Source organism: Emydura macquarii, unplaced genomic scaffold (genome assembly GCF_026122565.2).
Source record: "Emydura macquarii macquarii isolate MOO-44397 ecotype Brisbane River unplaced genomic scaffold, CSIRO-AGI_Emac_v2 contig_3429, whole genome shotgun sequence".
Taxonomy (NCBI): domain Eukaryota; kingdom Metazoa; phylum Chordata; order Testudines; family Chelidae; genus Emydura; species Emydura macquarii.
This window is the reverse complement of record NW_027133566.1, coordinates 42,669-64,309: the sequence shown is the minus strand read 5'-3', so window position 1 is coordinate 64,309 and position 21,641 is coordinate 42,669. Positions and strand designations below refer to the sequence as shown.

Genomic DNA, 21,641 nt, shown 5'->3' with positions numbered 1-21,641 from the left:
GACAAAAGCATTACAGAGAGAATATTCAGGGGTCCTGACTCCAAACTCCAAGTGTCCCTGCGAGTGAGCCCAAGGGGGTAATGATTAACCAAGGGTGAAACAAGGAGTGATCTTTGCAGGGGCGTTTGGGCTAAAACTCACTGCTGTGTAGAGGCCAGAATTGAACCCAGGAGTCCTAGCTCCCTGCTCCCCCACTCTAGCTCACTCCACCCTCCACTCCTCTCCCGCATCCAGGAATAAAACCCCAGAGTTAAACACAGACAAATTCCAGTCAGTAACAAAGCCCACGTTTATATGCGGGAGGGTGAGTACCACTGGCAGAAACGCTCAAGGGAAGCAGTGCATGCGCTGGCTTTTGAGGTCTTCAAGTCAAGATTGCCTCTGTGGATGAGGCTTTCCGCAGGCACGAGTTATTGGGCTCGGCCCTCTATGGTGACCTTCTGTGGCCTGCCGAGTCCAGGTCAGGCTAGATGATGCTGCTGGTCTCCTCTGGCATTAAACACCGAGCAGGCTGTGAATCCCTGCATCTGGACACACTGCCTGCCAGGTGTTCAATCTGCGATGCCATGGCCAGAGCCCTATGCTCTGAGAGCTCCCTTCACCCCTTTAAATCTCCCTGACCAACCTCTTCACGCAGAAGGAGGATTTGTCCCCCCAGGTGAAACCAACGTCAGACTGGAAGGGTTTAAGGGTAGCGTTCTTGTGGCGATTAGCCCAGAGTCGCCCACTTCAGGGTCCTTGCACCTGCTTCTGAAGAAGCTGGTACCAGCCACTGGGAGAAACCTGGCTGGAGGGGCCTCGGTGCTGATCCCATCAATAGAGAAACTTCCTGTTTCTCTGCTCTGTTTAATTCGTCTTCAGCTCTGAGGTGTCCTTTCTCTCTGCAGCTTCTGACAACCCTGCACCCTCCCTGCACCCTCCCTGTGTTCTCTCCCCTTTTCCCCCTGGTGTATTGCACTCCCCGGGGTCACTCACAGCTCCGCCAATATTAAATCCTGGACATTCGCTGTGTTTTTAAGCACATCATGATGCCCTCCCGTTGGCAAACTCCCACGGGCATTATCAGAATTGTCTGGGGCACAGTGAAGGAGATCGCTCATGTATTCCCTGAGTGAGGCGAGTCCGAGAGCCTTGCTAGAACGGACTGGTGTTGTAGATTGCACCGGGTGCTAACTAGGAACATTACACTGAAGCTCCTGTCTTTGCTTAATTTAATGCAGCAGTTCTCAGAGAAAACTGCTCGCACTGATCTTCCAGGCCTGGCCTCCCTCTCTGAGCCCCGCGCTCTGCCAGGAGGTGCTGTATTGCAGAGTGGAAGGGGTTACTCAGTAGGATGTGCTCTCTGCTCAGAGTCAGTGCTGAGCCGTGTCCCAGCCAGCTGCTAGGGGAGCACAGTGTTGCTGGGAAAATGGTGGGGGGCTCAGTAGATGGCCTTGTTCTCTCTGAGATCTTGCTGACCCCCTGTCCCAGCATGGAAGCAGGGAACGGTCGTGGGGGCTCAGCAGGGGATGAGCTCTCCTGAAAGTCAGAGCTGAGCCCCAGTTGTGAATGCAGCGCTTGGCTCCTGGAGAACTCACAGCTCGCCCACAATAAACCATTTGCATATGGTAACGGGACGTTTGATCTGTCCCACTGAAGCCAGGAGCCACGCTACGTGTTCTTGAGTGCCATTGACTTGCACCTTGTCTAATAACCAACTGTCTACATGCAGAGAGACGAGGCGGGGGAGGTAATATCTTTTATTTGGACCAGCATCTGTCCGTGTGAGAGGCAAGAGGTCTAGTTACACAGAGCTCTTCTGCAGGTCTGGGAAAGGTACAAAACTACAACAACAACGCACACGTCTACATACAGCCGACTGGTTTGAGCATCCCTTGCAGGTGCAAATCTCTCTGCCTGTTTGTCAAACCCCCAGACCCAGATCTTTAGCTGGTGAAAATGCTGCTTCAAAGGCTAATTGTCTTGTTGAGACACCCACCTTCAGCCCCAACCCAGTACTTCCTTCCCAGAGCTGGGGGCAGAATACAGGAGCCTTGACTCCCAGCCCCCTCGGCTCTGACCCTTTAGACCTCACGCCCCTCCCAGAGCCGGGGATAGAGCCCACGAGTCCCAGTTAATCCCATCATTGGTGCATAGCCCCGTGGCAGGCCCCTGTGCCCAGAAGTGAATTTCACTGCACCCTCCTGGAAAGGAACACTTGCCTCCACCCCAGTCTTCTCACGGCCCTCTTGATTTCCTGGTTCCTCAGGGTGTAGATGACGGGATTCAGTGCTGGAGTCACAGCGGTATAGAAAACGGCTGCCACCTTCCGCAGGGGGTGGCCAGACGCGGGCTGCATGTACACCAGGATGCAGGGGCCGTAGAGCAAGACAACCACGGCGAGGTGGGCAGCACAAGTGGAGAAGGCTTTGCGCCTCCCTTCCTCGGAGTGCATCCGAAGCACAGCCGAGATGATCCAGATGTAGGAGCCCAGGATCAAGGCCAAGGAGCTCAGGGCCACCACCCCGACGTTGGCAAAAAGGACAGCCTCATTCACGGAGGTGTCGGCACATGCCAGCTTCAGCAGAGGCGGCACGTCGCAGAAGTAATGGTCCAGCTGATTGGGGCCACAGAAGGGGAGCCGGAACGTGAGAGCCGTCTGCAGCGCTGAATGGAGAGAGCCTGCCAGCCACGTCCCAGCTACCAGCCAGACACACGCCCCCTTGTTCATGGTGCTGCTGTAATGCAGGGGGTCACAGATAGCCACGTATCGGTCATAGGCCATGACAGTCAGCAGGAAGCACTCGGCACCGCCGAAGAAGTGGAAAGAATAGAGCTGTGCCACACAGCAGACGAAGGAGATGGAATGGGAGCCAGCCAGGAAGTCAGCCAGCATCTTGGGGAGGGTGACACTGGAATAGCAGATGTCCAGGAGGGACAGCTGTCTGAGAAAGTAGTACATGGGGGAGTGCAGTTGCGGGCTGAGATTGATGGTCACCAGGATGACAAGATTCCCCATCACAGTCAACAGGTAGATAGCTAGAAAGAGCAGGAAAAAATAAATCTTCCATTCCCGAGCCTCCGAAAATCCCAAGAGGGTAAATTCCATCACAGGGGTGACATTCTGCCTTGTCATTTGTCCCTAAGACAGTTCCTACTGCTACGGGATTTTGCCTAAAGACAGAAAAGAAAATGATATAATTTAGTGAGGAAGAAGCACATCCAGCATGGTGAATTTACAAGTAAATCTTGGTTAAGTGACTGATGAGGGGACAGATGGACAGGCAGACAGATTACATATTCCTCACTCTTAGAAAGAAGAGCACTGTGGCTTCATAGATATTGCTGCTCAGAGATGAGTTTAGCGCAGTACTCTGCCTCCAGTGATAGCCACTACCCCAGATGGATCACAAATTGAATATGTGCCAACAATGTAAGAAATCTAAGAACGGCCAGACCGGGTCAGACCAATGGTCCATCTAGCCCAGTGTCCTGTCTTCCCACAGTGGCCAATGCCAGGTGCTTCTGAGGGAATGAACAGAACAGGGCAATTATTGAGTGATCCATCCCCTGTCATCCAGTCCCAGCATCTGGCAGTCAGAGGCTTAGGGCTGCATCCCTGACCATCTTGGCTAACAACCATTGATGGATATGAATTTATCTAATTCTTTTTTTAACCCAGTTATACTTTTGGCCTTCAGAACATACCCTAGTAATGAATTCTGCAGGCAGACTGTGCATTGTGTGATGACGTACTTCCTTTGGTTTGTTTTAAACCTGCTGCCAATTCATTTAATCAGGTGACCCCTAGTTCTTGTATTATGTGAAGGGGTAAATAACACTTCTTTATTCACTTTTTCCACACCAGTCATGATTTTATAGACCTCTATCATATCCCCCTTTAGGCGTCTCTTTTCCAAGCTGCAGAGTCCCAGATTTATTAGTCTCCCCTCATGTGGAAGCTGTTCCATACCCCTCATCATTTTTGTTGCCCTTTTCTGTACCTTGTGCAATTCCAATATACTTTTTTGCAATGGGGTGACCGGATCTGCACGCAGTATTCAAGGTGTGGGAGTACCCTGGATTTATGAAGCGGCAACATGAGATTTTCTGTCTTATCATCTATCCCTTTCCTAATGATTCCTAACATTCTGTTAGTTCTCTGGAAACATCCACTCAATGTGCAGCAGAAGTAAAAAAAAAGCTATCCACAATGACTCCAAAATCTCTCTCTTGAGTGGTAACAGCTAATTTAGACCCCAGCATTTTATATGTCAAGTTGGGATTATGTTTTCCAATGTGCATTACTTTGCATTTATCAACATTGAATTTCATCTGCCATTTTATTGCCAGTCACCCAGTTTTGTGAGATCCCTTTAGAACTCTTCACAGTCTGCTTTGGACTTCACTATCTTGAGTAGTTTTGTATCATTTGCAAACTTTGCCATGTCACTGTTTACACATTGAAGCAGCTGCGAAAAAGGCTAATGTCATTCTGGGGTGTATTAACAGCAGTGTCGTATGTTAGACATGGGAGGTAATTCGTCTACTCTACATGGAATTAATAAAACCTCACCTGGAGTACTGTGTCCAGTTCTGGGCACCACACTTCTGGAAAGATGCGGAAAAATTGGAAGGAGTCCAGAGGAGAGCAGCAAAAATGATAAAAGGTTGAGAAAACAGTTGAGATTGAGAAACAGTTAAAAAAAACTGGATATCTTCAGTTTTGAGTAAAGAAAACTGAGGGGAGTGGTGGTGGAGGGTCTGGGGGTCAGATAAACTTCAAATATGTTAAGGGCTGTTATGGATGGTGATAAACTGCTCTCCATGTCCACAGACAGTAGGAGAAATAGTAGTGGATTTAGTCTGCAGTAAGGGAGATTTAGATTAGATATTGGGAAAACTTGTCAAATGATAAGGGTAGTTAAGGGCTGGAATAGGCTTCCAAGGGAGGTTGTGGAATCCCCATCACTGGAGGTTTCTAAGAAGAGGTTAGACCACACTTGTCAGGGCTCACTTAACTATATTTGGTCCTGCCTTAGAGTGGGCAGGTTGAACTAGATGACCTGTGGAGGTCCTTTCCAGCCCTGCTTTGCTGTGATTCTCAGAGTCTGTGCTTCAGAGGGCTGGGTAAATCATGGTTAGTTATAGGATTACCTGTGCACAGATGAAGTATTGTCTTAACCCACGTTGTTGAGTGGCTGGTTTACTTCCCGGAGCAGGAGATTTCACGTACCCCGCCGTGCTCATTTTCCAGATGAAACAAGGAGTAAACCTTTAAAGGAGAAGGTGTTTTTATCTTTCTTCATTCACCCTTGGGATAAGCTCCCTGAAGAATGTGGAAACAGAAGCCTCGACCTACTGAGCAATTACTGGATTTTGCATCATGTCAGTGAAATGATAGCCAACAAGGATGGGGTGACTGGTAAATATTTTAACCTCTGAGCAGTTTCCTTTGACCTAGATCTCTGTACACTTATGGAGGTGGTTGACCATTGTTAAGGTGGAGTTGAGGCTTGGACTTAAAGCAAGGATTCAAAACCTTTGTTCTATACAAAGGAATTGGAGACAATTCAGACAGGGCCTTAAAAATGAGGGCTGGAAAAAATTGCCTTACAGAGAGAGGTTTAATGAGGTCAGTCTATTTAGCTTATAAGAAAGAAGATCAAGAGGTGACTTTATTACAGTGTATTAGAACTTTGCTGGGGAGAAAAGACAAGGTACTAACCACCTCTTTAATCTAGCAGAGAAGGTCACAGCAAGAACTAATGACTGGAAGCTGAACTCAGACAAGCTCATATTAGAAAGAAGCCAGACATTTTTTTAACAGTGAACGTGATTCATTATTAACACAAGCAACCAAGGGAAGTGGTGGATTCTCTCTCTCTTGAAATCATCGTATCAAGCTGGGCTGCCTTTCTGGAAGAAATGCTTTAGTCAAACACTAATTACTGGACTCGCTGTAGGAATAACTATATGAAATTCAATGGCCTGGAGCCCCAGGAGCTCAGATGACATGATCTAATGGTCTCTTCTGGCCTTACAATCCAGGAAGCTATGAAAAAGAATCACAGCATAACCAAATATTTTAGCACTTTGTCTCTGGGCACAGAATGAATTTTTCTGATGCTTTACAAATAAATCAGTTGATTTGTTCATGGATTAGAAATCTGTCCTTTTAATATTTAACATCTGGAGTCAGATCATTTCTTTGATCTGAAGGATCTTAACAGAACAGCTCAGAGGTGTCAGGCTTCCCTTATGGTTAAAATTCACTGAAATCTTGTGTGCTGGCTACAGTTGAAGACTTTAATTAAAATGAAGGGTCCATTACTTTTCATAAGTGAAAGTTTCTCCTTCAGAAGGGTCTGATGAACAACATTCACCCACAGAGAAGTCCACGTCGAACGGCCCTCTTCCAACATGGCTGCCATCGCCTGTTGTTCTCAATGAGACTCAGAAAATAACTTGCCCACTTTGGTGGCCATCTATTGCCCATTGTTCTGATGGGGGCTGAAGAGCCTTGGAAGTGGTGATTGCTGGGAAGAAGGAGAGGCAGTGGCCATTTTGAAAGAGGGCAGCTGTGGTTTCACTCCCCTTGAGAACCAAGCGGGAGGGAGGCCATTTTGAAGGATGGGAGTTCTATGTGAGTTTCTCTAAAAGAGAAGATTTTATGTGCTGGCAGATAAACCTCCAGTTATGTAAAATAACAGCAAAAATGACATGTTTTTGTTTTACAAAAGCAGCTGAGAGGGAAGTAAGAGGAAACGTAGATTGTGGAGGGACAGGGGCAGCAGGGAAAAGAAACATGGTGTGTGTAGGCGGAGAAAAGAGGAATGCAAGGAGTGGAACTGGTGTGTGTGGAGGGGAATATGGGGTACAGTAGGGAAGGGGAATTGCTGTGTGTGTGTGTGTGCGTGCGGAGGAATGTGGGGTGCAGGAGGGAGAGGGAACAAGTGTGTATTTGTGGAGGGGAATGTGGGGTGTAGTAGAATAGGCGATACTGGTGGGGAGGCTGTGGGAGGTCCCCTGCAATACTGAGCCCCTGCCCAGCTCCCTGCACCACAGCACCCCTAGTGCCACACTGGGCCATTCTTTTAAGATCCACCGTGTCTGTTAACCACAGCTGTGCAGAGGGGCCAGCAGAAGGACTAGTCACTGAAGTCCTACTGCGAGTGCTGGGGAAGGACTTAAGAGGGACTGCCTGAGTCCTGTTGTCAAGGTTGGGGTGCAGGGGATTAGCCCACGGGGAGGGGGCACTTGGAGACAGGACACCTGGGTTCTGTCCCCAGCTCTGGGAGGTTAAGTAGAGTCTAGAGGGTTAGAGCAGAGGGGGGTCTGAACCCCCAAAATAGGGAATTGACTCAGCCAGTTGCGTACAGTGTTATTGTGTACAAATATATCAGGTGAGGGGTTTTATGGCAGCTTGCCATGTTCTCAGCTGGGTAGCCGTGATGAGCTATGAACACAGACTGTGGCTATGCATCTTTGTATTTCCGTGTACAGAATTGTGCTCATGAGGGTACGACACATTCCAGTATCACAGCAAGGAGAGGGGTCCTCCCAAGCCTGTTTACACAAAACTAACTTCAAGTTACCCATCCATTGTCCAGCCAGGCAAAGACAGTGGTGGCCCATTAGCGTTAATGGGAAAACATTGATACAACTTGAAACGGAAACGAAAACCCCCGGCTTGGAAAAGTCAGATTGGAGGGAATGTCCCAGCACTGTGAATCACCGTCCTCTGAGAGAGAGAAAAACCAATCAGAACTGTGAACCCTTTTCGGAGCAGCTGTTTGTTGTGAAGGACGGAGGGCCAGCTCCCCAGAGCTCTTCATTCACACAACCATCCATTCACACAACCAATAGGTCACTACACAACAGAGACCCACACACACACACACCTCTATACAACCATCAGTAACGTGCTGTCCAGGCAGAGGATGACATAAAAATGAAGGATCCTGGAATTTTTTAGTGTCCTAGAACCAGAGAGTCACAGAGTTTAAGGCCAGATCAGCCAGTCTGACCTTCTATATGTCCCAGGCCAGCAACAACACCCAGCAACCTCCCCCTGAACCAAATGAAATTAGCCCCAGGTGTTAGAGCCCTCAGGAAACTACATTTGTCTATGCCACAGGCAGAGAAAAGGAAGGACTGAGGTGCACCAGTGCCGGAGGCCCCTGCATTGGCAGGGAATTGATTTAGGGAGAAATACCCAGACGGTTCTGGCAAGTGACTGCACCCCCACTGCAGAGGAAGGCAACCCCCCCCCAAGATGACTGCCAATCAGAGCTGGGGGAACAGTTCTTCCCACCCCTCTGTATGGTAAACGTGGCAAGAATGCCTTATCTGTGGGTATTATTATCAGCCAAATTCTCAGCAGGTCTAATTCCGTGAAGCTGTGGCTGATTTACACCAGATGGGGATTGACGTCCATGTGGCCAGATTTACAGTAGCTGAGGTTACCTACTCCTATTCTAGCAGTGGGCTTCCCCATCCTTAGCTTTGCGGATTCCTACAGCCACTCTGTGATCTCAGCCCTGGGATTCTCCCCCCAGTGCCACCAATGCCTGGCCTGTTTTAGTGACCCACCCTTGGTTTCTCACAGCTGGATCGTGCTCAATGCAGACTCATCCCGTTAAAGATCTAGGGACCTTGGGAGCTGCCAGAGGCATCTTAAAATTATCTCCCTGGAGCTAGGAACAATGCAACCCTGGATAGCTAATGTCAGACGCGGAGCAAAGAATTCTGATGGGATACGTGCGCTCCCCGGCCGACAGGGCCGGATAATGGGAGACCAGCTGCAAGACTCAGCCTGTATTTGCATCAGCTCCCGGGAGTGTGGTGAGCCGTGTCCCCAAAGGTGAAAACATCATTCAAATACTCGGTGACTCAGGCACTTTGCACAGCAGAGACAATGAAGAGGCTGCTCCTCATCCTGGTTCTGGGAGAGAGGTGAGTGTGTCTGAGCCGGAGAACGCGCTTTGCTTTAGGTACACAGGGACTGCCAGACAGACTGAGCCAAGGTCCATCTAGCCCAGGCTCTGGTCTCGGACAGCGGCTGGTACCAGCTGCTTCATAGCGCGGTACAAGACGCCCTACAGTGGACGGTTCAGAGTTCACCTACCTCTACTGGCTTGTTTCTCCCCAACCTCTCCCACTTTCAGGGGGTCAGCTCATTCCCTGCACAGGAGGGGTTATCACCCTTCCTACTTTATTTAATCCTCCCGCTCACATCCCTGATTTCATTGCGTCTGTCACCTGTGCATCTGCTCTGGCCGCTGTCTCTCCTGCAGGGGCACAGCTAAATCTGAGCTAAAATCATGCAATAGACACAGTGGCCAATGGAGTCAGCTTCTAGCGTTGCTCAGTGGTTTTGTCTATACACTCTGCACCGCTCCTCTCCTGAATTCAGCGGGCTGGGGATGGGTGACAGTAAAAGAACCAGGATAAACAGATAATGTGCAAGGTGGGCTTGTATGGGGATGGACAGATGGATAGATGATCTACGCAGTGGTCTGTTTTGGTTTGTCAGGGGAGGTCAGACTGGTAATCTATGTATCTCTCTACACCAGCAGGACATTTTTCACAGCTGATGCGAGAGCAGACAAGATGAGAGGAAGGACAGGTCAGTGCTTAAGGCATCAGTCCTGGATTTGAGACACCTGAATGCAGATCTCCTGCCCAGGCCCAGGCCTGCTGTTTGTCCCTGAGCTTCTCTGTGCCCGAGACCACGGGCTGTGAAAGTGAGGATGCCAAGTGCCTCCCTCCGAGGGGTGCTGTGAGGATCAGTGCGTTTAAAGGTACGAGGTGCTCAGCTGCACCGGCAATGGGGTGTCGATAGACACCAGAGGGGATTTGCTGTGATGAGGGGATAAGGGGACGCTAGAGTAGAAGGGCTGATGCTGGGTTACAGAGGCATGTTACTGCCTTGAACTGTGTGTGTGTGTGGGGGGGGGGGGGGTGTCACACCACAAATGATTGTGTCCCTTCTGCTCTGATTCACACTGCACTGGCTATTCCTGTTCCACACCGGGCGGGGGAAGCAGATGGAGCCAGGAAACCAAACGCTGGTGACGGTGTTCATCCTGGCGGGACTCCCATTCACCAAGGAGTTTCCCTCGCTCTTCTTCCTCCTCTTCCTCCTCATCTACCTGCTCACCCTGCTGGGCAACATCCTCATCCTGCTGACGGTGCTCTGCGACCCCCAGCTCCACGCCCTGCCCATGTACTTCTTCCTGGCCCACCTGTCCTTCCTCGACACCTGCCTCTCCTCCGTCACCGTGCCCAAGATCCTGGCTGGCTGGGTGGGGAACGGCCCCAACGCCATTTCCTTCGGCGGGTGCGCGGTGCAACTCTACGCTTTCCATTTCCTTGCCAGCACCGAGTGCTTCCTCTACACGGTGATGGCTTACGACCGCTTCCTGGCCATCTGCCGCCCTCTGCGCTACAGCGTGGTGATGAGCAGAAGGGCCTGTGTGCGGCTGGCAACCGGCACGTGGCTCACCGGCTCGCTGCATGCCGCGATCCACGCCACCCTGACCTTCCGCCTGCCGTACTGCGGCCCCAACCGGGTGGAGTACTTCTTCTGTGATATCCCTGCCATGCTGAAACTGGCCTGCGCCGACACAGCCACCAACCAAGCCCTCATTCTGACCAACATCGGGGCAGTGGTGGCCGTCTGCTTCTTGCTGATCTGCGTCTCCTACGCCTACATAGTCTCTGCCATCCTAAAGATCCGCACGGCCCAGGGGAGGCAGCGGGCGTTCTCCACCTGCAGCGCCCACCTCACCATGGTGCTGCTGAACTATGCACCCCCAATCTTTATATACCTGTGTCCCTCTTCGAGCCACACATCCAACGGGGTCGTAGCCACGTTCTATACTGTCATCACCACTCTGCTGAACCCCTTTATATACACGCTGAGGAACAAGGAGATGAAAAAAGCCCTGCGGAAACTGACCTGTGGGCAAACACTTTCTCTGCATGCCTAAGATAGATCCAAACACTGGGCCTTGCAAAGAAACCGAAGTCATTACACACAAAAGACAAGTCCACAGATGCAGCTGATACCATAACACACAGGAAGCCAGCACCTTCCTGAATCCAATCTCTCTCTCTCTCTCACACACACACACGCACACACACACAGGACTGCTGGTAACACACTGTGCAGTTAGAAGATGACACAAAAGGAAGGATTCTGGAATTTTTGGAAAGTGTGGCAAGAATGATTTGGTCTCAGGGCTGGTATGGAGCAGGTGGATTACAGGAACTGAGTATTCAGAAGTAAAAGCCTATGTGGTTGTGCTTTGTAAATGGAAAAAAAAAAAAAAAGAGTAATTGTATTAAAACTAAGCAATTATATACAAGTTGAAATGCCTTACATTTGGAAACAAATCTAACTAATGGTTTAGAGTTAAATCTCTTAAGGAAATATTTTGTTTCATAATATTTAGTTTATAAATTTGCTGAGTGTGATTGAATTTCACCAATCTGTGGTCATTGGGGTTTGGTCAAAAAGCTATTGAAAGGACTTGATGGACAAAAAAGTAAACTTCTAACAGTGCATAAGGCTGGTATGGTGGAACAGCAGCAAAACTGGAGGGAGCGGGATGGGAGCTGAGCTGAGCTGTTTGGGACTGGTATGTCTCTCTGGATTTGTTCAGCATTTCATTCTGTATAGTAAACAGGGGCCGGACTGTATCTGCCTATGATAATACACAGAAGCAGCACTAATTGTGAAAGGTTAACCAAGGGAAGCGTTATTTAAATCATTAATCCAGTTTCTAGCCTTTTGAAATAAGAAATTTCCAGTAAGGCAGAAAAACAAATGAACCAAGCTGACAGAGATCCTATGGGAACGTGGCCAAGTATTTCAACAGAAGCTAGCAGCAGAAGTACTGCAGCCATTACAGGAGCAAGCGTTTCAGCCCAAATTAGCATCCACAGTGCTGTGTTCTGAACGTCAACGAAGCAAACCATTGATTGGTGAAGAGTTTTAAACTATTGTGTGTGTATGATGTCGTAAATGTTTTCAATGTGTAAGTGAAAGTTAATTTCCTAGCATGAAAGGTAAAAAGCAAGAACAAGGATGCTCAGTCAGTATATGGGAAATATGTGCTATATCAAGGAAAAGAGGCCGTAAGTGACAGAGAACAAAGACGGTTGCCCTGTCATCGCCACAGAAAAGTTAAAAGTTTGGTAGAAGGGAAGTAATACCAATTAGAATCACAGAATATTAGAGTTGGACGGGACCTCAGGAGGTATCTAGTGCAACCCCTGCTCAAAGCAGGACTAACCTCAGCTATATCATCCCAGGCAGGGCTTTGTCAAACCACAACTTAAAAACCTCTAAGGATGGAGATTCCACCACCTCCCTAGGTAACCCATTCCAGTGCTTCACCACCCGCCTAGGGAAAAACTTTTTCCTAATATCCAACCTACACTCCCCCCCTGCAAATTGGCACAGAGTAAGAAAACTAAGAAGGGTCCAATGCCATGAAGCTAAATGTGGACAGCACTACAACGCCGACTGTGTGGAAGAAGTTTGTTTTCCCTTCTCCAATACTGTAGCAAGGTCTCGAAAGCCCCAGACTCGTGTGTCTGTTTGCACTTGGGGGACGCTTACATGTGCAGGTGTAACAGAGTTGCTGGCATGTGGGTTCGCTTTGTGGGGACAGGCTCCAAATTGCGCAGTGCGCTTGAGACACTGGGACATGGGTAAAGAAAAAACTGCCTATGCTGGTGATAACAAGTATTGTGGAGTGGGTGAAGAGAATCACTTCTGCTATGGACCCAGGGAATGTTAATTTACTTGGCCCATGTTCTGTTTCACACCTACATTTCCTGTGGTGATCAGTGGAAAGATTTTTGTATTTTGCACCAGTTTTTCATAATGTCATTAAAATAATAAGAAAGTGAAAATTACGAAAGGATGCTTTAAAGGCCGAGTGAGTTTATAAGGTGATATTACCCCCTGGTTTGTGCTTAAAGCTCACATTGATGGTGGTTCAAATAATTAGAACTTCTGTGGTCTTGAGTTTGTGTTGCTGGGGAAACTTGAAAAAGAGAGCACAGAAAGAGAGGAAAATGATGCAGCTGAAATACATGTCAATATAAAACAGAAAGACAGAAGCAGGGACATATAGCTGCGGCCTGGCTGGACACGAATAATTAACACATGGAGGCAGACCTCATTTCTTGGAGGATAGAATTATGCATTAGGCTGAAAATAGAACATCTGTGCTAAATAAGCCAATGGGTCAACAGGCTGAAAAGGTCAGACTGTCTGAGCCAGCTAAGATAAGAGGGAGAACTCCCAAGGAACCATTTACTATGGACAAGGTAACAGTGGACAAGAGAAGGTAGGAACGTCGAGATGAGGTAAAGAGTGGCTGTGGTTGGACAATGCTTGGACAGAACATGCTGCAAAGTAACCAAGCCAACCCCAAACCATGTGATGCACTGTATAGTCAATGCGATGTAATGTGTATATATAACAGGTATAGAGGAAAAGGCTGGCTGTGTAACTTTGGATCTGTGCTACACCCTCTACTCACCCCCTACCCTTGAGCTGGATTAACTCAGCATAGCTTTGTTGTATGCAAAATAAAGGGACCTGAGTGAGGAGATCTGGAGTTGAACTGACTGTTTTGGAGCCCAGAGAACTGGATGAAGTGTTCTCCCAGAACTGGACACGGTGTTCTGGATCAGCCAAGCGGAAAAGGTCTGAGGGAATCCCAGCACACAGAGCCACTGGCTGTATGGCTCATTACAGCAATTCTATAACATACTCTGTTGTCTACTAACCCTCCTTTGTCCTGTGGCTGCAGAGATGTTAAGTGACCACTTCAGTGTAAGTGGTCTCCTACAGCCTGTGAACCCCTATGACAAAAGTATCTCATACAAATTAAGAGCCTGAAGAGAAGTGACAGACGGATCACTTTAAACATTGCTGCCGCTCTCTGTGTTCTCTTCCTGAGGGTTTTATGCTATTACTTATCACCAGAGTATCTGAGCGACTTCCACGTAAAATCATTAGCGATAATAAAAGTCCGGATCGTCAGTGCAATTGGTGGGCGTTAGGTGCCTAAATACCTTTGAGGGTCTGGGCCAGAGTCCTTTGTATTTAGCTGTGACACTCTGGTCACCTTCCCCAGAGCTGAGCAGAGCTCTGCAGAGCTCAAAGCTTGTCCACTCCACCAGCAGACGTTGGGCCAGTGAAAGGTATTATCTGACCCACCTTTTCTCTCCCAGATCCTGGGACCCACCCAGCTCCCACCAATACTGCAAACAATACCTAATCTATCGAGCGATCCATCGTATCTTGTGTCACTCAGATAAAAAGGTCATTGAAGCCTGGTTATAAGAATGACTGCTGCGTATTTTCCCCCTGTCTGATGTTGTGGATGCTGCGTGTTAACAAAGACTGATACACCTTTTGAAATAGAAAGACTGTGCAATACTTTAAACAGTATTCACAAGTGCTGCCTGATCCTGTCTAATGACTCATAATAATTGTATGGACCTGCCAAGCCTGAGGACTTTTCATCCAAAGCCTTCAAACTGCTTGAGACATGTTCGCTAAATAAGCCTCCCAGTCCATCGGTGAGATGACGGCTGAAGGGTCGCCCCCTCTGGGGTGGGGCCCTGTGGCTGGTTTACAGAGCACTGTCACAGCGCATTATAGCAGAGGAAGAAGCTCCCTGTAGCCAATTCAAACCAAAAATAAAATGTGAACTGAAGGGAAAATGATACGAGTGAAGCCTGAGTTTGGGCTGGACACCAGAGCTAGCTCTAAGGAAAAGTGACCTGGCCACTGTAGTGAAGTGTTGGGTTCACGTGTAACCCAACAGAGGAAATTCCCGCTGCACAGCAGCGCACGTGGGTACGGGGGTCAGCACCTACCGGGAAGGCAAAGCGCCCCCTCCCCCACTGAACCTCCCACCTCGCTCCCTGCAGCGCAGCACCCTCTGGTGCCACCCTGGGGCATTTAACTCAGCCCCCGCTGGGAGGGCAGAGCGTGAGTCCCTCCAGCCTGCTCCCGGCAGCACAGAGCCAGGCTGGGGCCAGCCCTGACTCAGCACCGCTGCCAGCAGGATCAGTCCCAGGAGCCAGACGGGAGTGCAGAGTCAATGCCCCGTTTGACGCTTGGCGTCCCCGACGAACTGCACCACAGGGCTGGGAGCTGGTGCCCGACGTCGCAGTGTTTCCACTATTTATATGGCCCTGGGAGCGGGGGGGCCCCTGCCAGCGACTTTTCCAGAGCTAGTCAAACAGCCCCTTCTGTGCACATGGCCCTCAGTCACGAGTGGACTGGAGCCGGTCCCTACGAGTAGAAAGGCCCCATATGCCATTCCTAGATCCCTTGAGCCATCCGCTCCCACCAGCTTGGGGCCAGCTTGGAGCCAGCACCCCTTAGTGAGGGAAAGGCCCTGTGCCCTATTCCTAACCCCCCAAACCAGCTAGTCCCCTGAGCTAGACGCAGACAACAGCCCAGCACCCCTAGAGCAGAGACGCGGCATATCCCCTTCCCCTGAGCCAGCCCATCCCCCTGCCCCGGGACCAGATTGGAGCTGGGGATCCCAAGAGGGGAAGGCCCGTATTCCATTTCCAGACCACCCACAAGCCAGCTGGCTGTCACCGGGTGTTTCTGCATAACGTGACACTCTGTGCTTATCTTTAGCATCATGTGTGAGCGATTGAGTCTGAGAAATCCTCCACAGACCATGGGTCCGTTTCGTCAGTGGAAGTAAAGCAGCCAAGTCCTACTGAACTCCCTTGCCTTCAAGCTGATTTACACCAGGCGGGGATCTGGCCTTGTGTTTTTGTTTCTGCTTCTTACATCGTAATTGTCCTAGAGGGACTTTGGGCCTTGCTAATGGCTCATCTTGGCTTAGCTCCACGCTGCAGACAGCTGGGTTTCCTTTTGCTGTTACCGCCCTCTCTTTCCAAACATACAATCACTGTTTGCCAACCTCGGGTGCTGTGTCTAACAAGCACCAGGGAGCATTAATTAAAAGCTTTCCCGAATTAACCTTGGGGATTACACACCTTGCGCGTAGGTAGCAAAGGCAACAATTAAAAATTCGTCACGGGGAGGAACTGCAAGATGTTTAATGAGCCGCAGTGGGAACCAGAAGTTACTTGATAACATTTTGCCCTAGCAACAGGAAAACACTCTGTGAAGTTCATTAAAACCCTAGTTACAGCTTCACTGCTTCACAACCACCATCAGGTCAGAGCCGGAGCTGGTGCAAGCTGCCCACTGTGATTTACACTAGCTGGGCCTCTGGCACCATTGATCATTGCAGCAACACCACTTCACCCAGCTACAGATCGGGCCCATTGACGCCAAGGATGGAATGGCAGATTGACAGCAGCTGAGCATCTGGTCACCTGTCTAGTCTGGGCCGTTAATTCTACTGTTTACAAAGACAAAACCATTCTGCAAAGAAGGATAAAGTATCTCCTGCAATATAAGAACCGGCAGAGAAGTGACAGACTGTCCCTTTTAAACATTGCTGCAGCTCGCTGGGTTGCCTTCCTGGGGATGTTATGCTGTTTCTTGTTACCTGGCATCTGAGTGACTTTTGTATCAAATGAATAGCAATACTAAAAGCCCACATCCTTGCTGAAATCAACGGGAGTTAGGTGCCTAAATATCATTAAGGGTCTGAGCCAAAGTCCTGAGCAGACTTTGTGGAGTTTCTGGTACTTCTCCTTTGTGGGAGTAAAAACTCTGCTTAGGTTAGGGTTGCTGAATGCTGAAATCGGTGACACTAAATGACAGCAACGATACTGCGGATAGGAGCTAGCCTGCACCTCAGGAAAGCATGACACTAATAATAAAGAGTCTCACATCTTGGATCTCCCAAGTTCTGGGCTAACTACAGGAGTCTTATTAGCAGCAATATGCTTTGGGAAAAGCTGACTCCCAGGATGAAATTGCACCCAGGTTAGTTTTATACAATTAGTTATAGGGACTGACACCTTCTGAAACAGAGGCCTGATCTCCTGTATAACACAGGCCATACAATTTCTTTCCATAACCCCTGTATTAATCTCAATCAGTTGTGTTTGGTGAAAACATCTTCCTGAAAAGCCTCCAGCCTGGATCTGAAGACTTCAAGAGATGGAAAAATCCACTGATAGTTGATTCCTATAGTTAATCACCTGCACTCTTAAAGAAAATGTCTGTCTTCTTTCTAGGCTTGGAAGGATTAGATTTGTATTGATAAATGTTAGTAAACATCAATTTCACCATGCAGACATAAACAGATGAAAAATATTTCCATCTCTAATGACTGAAATTCACACAGGCAAAGTAAGAAAAATGATGCTTGAGAACGTACAGTTTCATGTAAGGCTATTTGCTTTGTATATTTTCACATGCAATGTTGACCACCCTCCCTCCCGCAATTGGCACAAATAGATACAAAAAAAATTAAAATGCTTAAAAATAACCAGAGAGCTGATCCATCAAAACTATATATAAATACAAATGGGATTCTGCCAACCCTGCGTATTTCTCATTTGAATGGGTCTGGTTAGAATTTCTACCCAATGTTTCTTATTCTGCCTCTCACTGACAAGAACACAGGAAAACAACTGGGTCTTGCAGACAGAGCATTAGACCAGAAAGTAGGAAGATTTTATTACTATTGGCAGACGTGCCAAGGGCTGTAGAAACACAGTCCAGTCCTTTCCCTAAAGAACCCACAGGTTAGGTCCCCTGGGTTCCATCCCTGACCTGCTCTATGAACTTGGCCAAGTCCCTTCCACTCTCTATGCAGCTATTTTCCCTCCCACTCTTTGTCTGCCTTTCCCTGCTTCGGATGTAAGTTCTTAGGGGCAGGGACCCTTTGTCATGATCTGTTTTGAAGCACCTAGCAGAATCCCATTGAGGCCATTTGGTGCTTGCTGCAGTAATCATGATATGGCACCAGCCTGCTTGGGAGATGGGATACCAGGCCACATGGATCCCTGGAGCGGCCGGGACCCAGTTCCCACTCTCTGCTTCATGAAACAGAGATCTCTTTTCCTCTCCGGGTGAACGGAGGCCTCCAAGCCTGGCTCAGAACACACCTTATGGTACAACCCAGCCTGGCCTCCAGATTCCTCCCCCTCTGCTGCCACTTACTGGCGGTTCAATCCCAACCACTTACAGCTGCGGCCTGAAGGTCTGTTCGCGTTCATTGCCATGGCTGGGAAATTCGGGATGGTGTCTCTGCCGGACAGACCGATGCTTCGCCTGGTTCCGCTCTTTGTCCAGCGGTTTAGAATCCTCTTCCTTGGTGCGGTGTGTATCCTGCAGAAACATTGCTGAGATCAGGAGAGCGTGATCCGGAGGGGAATCCACGAATGATCCCGCCCGCTCCTCAACCGGTACAAGCTGGAGCCGCTCCCCAGGATTTACAGCAGCTGGGGGCTGCTCTCTCTCCCGTGGACACACACAGACACACACACACACACACTCACATAGGCATTCTCACACACAACCAGCTTCTCTCTCTGACACACACACACACACACACACCTAGACACCTTGCCTCACACACAGAAACAGGCATAGTCTGACACACCTCCAGAGACCCACACACTGAAATAACACACAGGTGCACACTCTCACATACAGCCCCCTTCGTACACACGCGGAAATAGCGCTATAGCCACAGACACACACACACACACACACACACACACACACACACACACACACACACACACGTACACTTCATCTCAGCGGCAGACAGACACACGTACACTCCTAGGTACCATCTCTTATCGGAACCACTCGTCTTCATGCTGCATTATCCAGCCCCTCGTTTCCCTGATCCAGGGGCTAACTAGCCGGCTGGATTTTCCGCTGCAGTGTCTGGCTGGGCACCCGTCTATCACCCGCCTGTTGCTCCGTCCATCCGTCTTGTGCCTGCAAGTCCAGGCACCGCAGGAACCGGGGCTTTCTCGTACCCAATAACGCAGCGCCGCGCACCCTGCGGATCGCTCAGCGCCACACGTGAAATCTGCTCTCGCCAGGGTCACATTTCAGGGGCGGGGAAAGGCTCGTCCTCAGCACTTTGTTTTTCGGCACCCATGTCCGAGGCAATGGGTCAGTCCTGGGTGCCATCCACACGGCCCTGGGAAGCGGCGCGGCCACAGCAGGGCAGCTCATTCCAAAGAGGCAGGCCCAGCCCCGTGCCTGGGAGCTGAGCGCCCGACTCCCCTAGTCCGCTTGGGAATCTCTGCCTCCGAGAGCCGGGGGAACCGCTGCTGCGAAGGGAGAAGTCCGACAGGCTCAGTGAGCGAGCGGTAAACAGGACGGCTGCACCCACGTCCCTCTGCACGGAGAGAAAAGAGTGTTTGTGCTCGCCAATGGGGTGGAGATGGGGGGCACGTACATTTAAACTCCACCCGCACTCCAAACGCCAGGCGTTAGCCGCCTCGGGGATTCCGGCGCAGGTCCGGACAGCCCGAGCCCATCCGAAACCCACGTCCCCTCCAAACGCGTCCACCCCTCCCCATCCCCCGGGCTGCCCCCGCTTTGTCTAGAAGCCAGGCTCCGCCCTGCCGCCGCGCACAGCGGGTCTCGAACCCTAAACTCCCGGGACTCCCGCTGCCTCGCCCCCTGGATGGATAAAGTCACCCCCGCCGCGGCTGAGCGCACTACAGCGGCTCTCGGCTCGGAGACGGAGAAGACGGAAAATCTCCCTGCGAGGGGCTGAACTTTCGGTAGCATCATCTCGAGCGCCGAGGCAGGACACAACGTCCTTGCTGAGGGAGCATGGCGAGCCCCTGGCTGCTCCCCTGCCTGCTGGTGCACATCCACTGTAAGGCTGGGGGCAGGAAACGGGACCGAAGGTGCTGCAGGGGGGATTTAAGAGGCCGAAGTCCGCGGCTTTCCCCTTTGGTTTGCTGGCGAGGCGCTGTGGTCCACACTGCACTGGCTGGGGACACAGGCCTCCTGGGGTCTCTGGCCAGCCGCGTGCTTTCGGACCAGTTCCTTCCCTTCCCTGTGCCTCTGTTTCCCCTCCCAACCTTGGCTTTGCCTATTTTCGGGCCGGGGAATGTCTCTTACCGTGTGTCTATGCAGCACCGAGCACCCGGGGGCCCTGGAGCCGCTAGGTACATTTAGGGGGAGATTTGAAAAGGCAGCAAGCAGCCGAAGGGGGGACAGTGGGCACCTCATCTGAACAGCTCTCAGATGGCCCCAACCTGCGGAAATTCGCGCTTGCGAGCCAGATGCAGAGAAAGTCCGCCGGGCTCCGCATCAGGCCCGCGTGTGAACGGGTGCGAGGGGTCCTGTCACCTGGGCTGTCTTTTGCCTTCTGCACACAGGGGCGAGCGGCCAGGTCGCGGTGCACCAGGACCAGTCTGTGGCGGCCTGGGACGGGCAGCGCGCCACCCTCACCTGCCGCTACGAAGCGAGCGAGTTCTGGAGTCTGCGCTGGTTCCGGCAGGTTCCCGGGGGCCCGCCTGTCTCCCTGCTGGTTTTAGCGGCCGATGGGACCCAGACCGAGGAGCCCGACCTCACCGCGGAGCTGGAGAAGGGGAAGCAGCTGAGCTGCCTGCACCTCGCAGACTCGCAGCTGGGAGATGCGGCCACTTACTTCTGTGCGGTGGCGACACGGTGACGCGGAAGCACCGGCAGCCCGGGCCAAAACTCCCCAGCGAGGGCTTAGCTCCGGCTGGCCGGGGGACAAGGCGACCACCTATTTCTTACACCCCACCGCGCTTCCCATCAGCGCCTCTCCGAGCGCGGCGCCTTCCTTAACCCAGCCACCCCGCCAGCCCCCTGGAGAGGCAGGGACCCAGCGCTGCTCTGTTAACCCCACTCCACGGGGCCGGAGCGGAGCAGACACAGGCGCAGGGAACTGCCAAAGGGTCACAGAGGAGCAGGAGATGGAGCCCAGCGGTGCTCAACCACCAGGGCTGCAGGTTCAATGCCTCCCTGCACCTCGGGAATAGCTGTGCCAGGGACAGAGATCTCGGGAGCCTGGAGGTTTGGAGGGAGGGAGGAAATTAGAGAGAGAAAATATACAAACAAATGGACAGGGAGGGAGAAAGAAATAAAGGAAGATGCATGAAGTGAGGGTGGGTTTGTTTGTGGATAAGAAAGCGAACGGGAGATGCATCAGACAAAAACCACGAGGGGCACAGGATCTCCCCCTTTCTTGGAGGAACATTAGACGCTGAGGCCCCAGCTGCCCACTGATCTCCAAGACAAGGGTGGGCGCACCCCGCTGGCAGGACGCCCAGAGCTGGGAATACCCCCCTTCTCCAGCGGGGAAGGGAAGGCAGCGCCGAGCACTAAACCCCGCGAAAAGGGGAACCGTTTAAACACAACCAGAGAGTAGCTCCAGGCTGCCAATGGCAGGGGAATTCACTTCAGCGTGGGGGTGTCTGCCCAGGAAGAGGAAGGCGACTGCAGTGAAGCCAGGGGCAGCCTTTCATTGTCTCTTTGCCCAGAAGAGGGCAGCTTTCCCCCGACAACAGCAGAGGCCAAGAATGACCTGCCCCGGGGCCTGCTCCTGTGTTTGGAGTACAGGGGCCTGCCCCTGATTGGCTGGGCGCACAGGGTGAGAGGAAGGTGTCTGCCCCCTCCTGCAAAGCCTGCTGCAGATAGGTTACCCAGATGCCAAACTTCATAGCGGAGC

The 21,641-nt window shown here is 50.9% G+C and overlaps 2 protein-coding genes and 1 gene segment (V, D, J or C); 2 read left to right on the top strand and 1 right to left on the bottom strand.

Annotated features, from left to right (window-relative positions):
* LOC137144253 (T cell receptor alpha variable 23/delta variable 6-like) overlaps window positions 1–21,641 on the top strand; it is a 66,914-nt gene that overhangs the window by 20,121 nt on the left and 25,152 nt on the right.
* Window positions 1,838–21,525, bottom strand: LOC137144252 (olfactory receptor 10G4-like). Of its 2 annotated transcripts, XM_067534460.1 has the most exons (3): window positions 18,763–21,525; window positions 18,153–18,295; window positions 1,838–3,153 (listed from the first exon to the last, which is right to left on the bottom strand). In XM_067534460.1, the coding sequence occupies exon 3, from the start codon at window positions 3,113–3,115 to the stop codon at window positions 2,171–2,173; it is 945 nt and encodes a 314-aa protein (XP_067390561.1). In that variant the 5' UTR covers window positions 3,116–3,153; window positions 18,153–18,295; window positions 18,763–21,525; the 3' UTR covers window positions 1,838–2,170. The 2 variants fall into 2 exon arrangements, with proteins under 2 accessions (XP_067390561.1, XP_067390563.1); XM_067534462.1 differs by lacking the exon at window positions 18,763–21,525 and having other exon boundaries at window positions 18,153–18,327.
* On the top strand, window positions 10,032–10,976 carry LOC137144249 (olfactory receptor 10S1-like). Its single transcript, XM_067534459.1, has one exon. It carries the CDS (start codon window positions 10,032–10,034, stop codon window positions 10,974–10,976), a length of 945 nt encoding a protein of 314 aa, XP_067390560.1.

Excerpts from the sequence above, each read along its gene's own strand:
- LOC137144249 (XM_067534459.1), top strand. The coding sequence starts at position 10,032 with ATGGAGCCAGGAAACCAAACGCTGGTGACGGTGTTCATCCTGGCGGGA.
- LOC137144252 (XM_067534460.1), bottom strand. The coding sequence starts at position 3,115 with ATGACAAGGCAGAATGTCACCCCTGTGATGGAATTTACCCTCTTGGGA.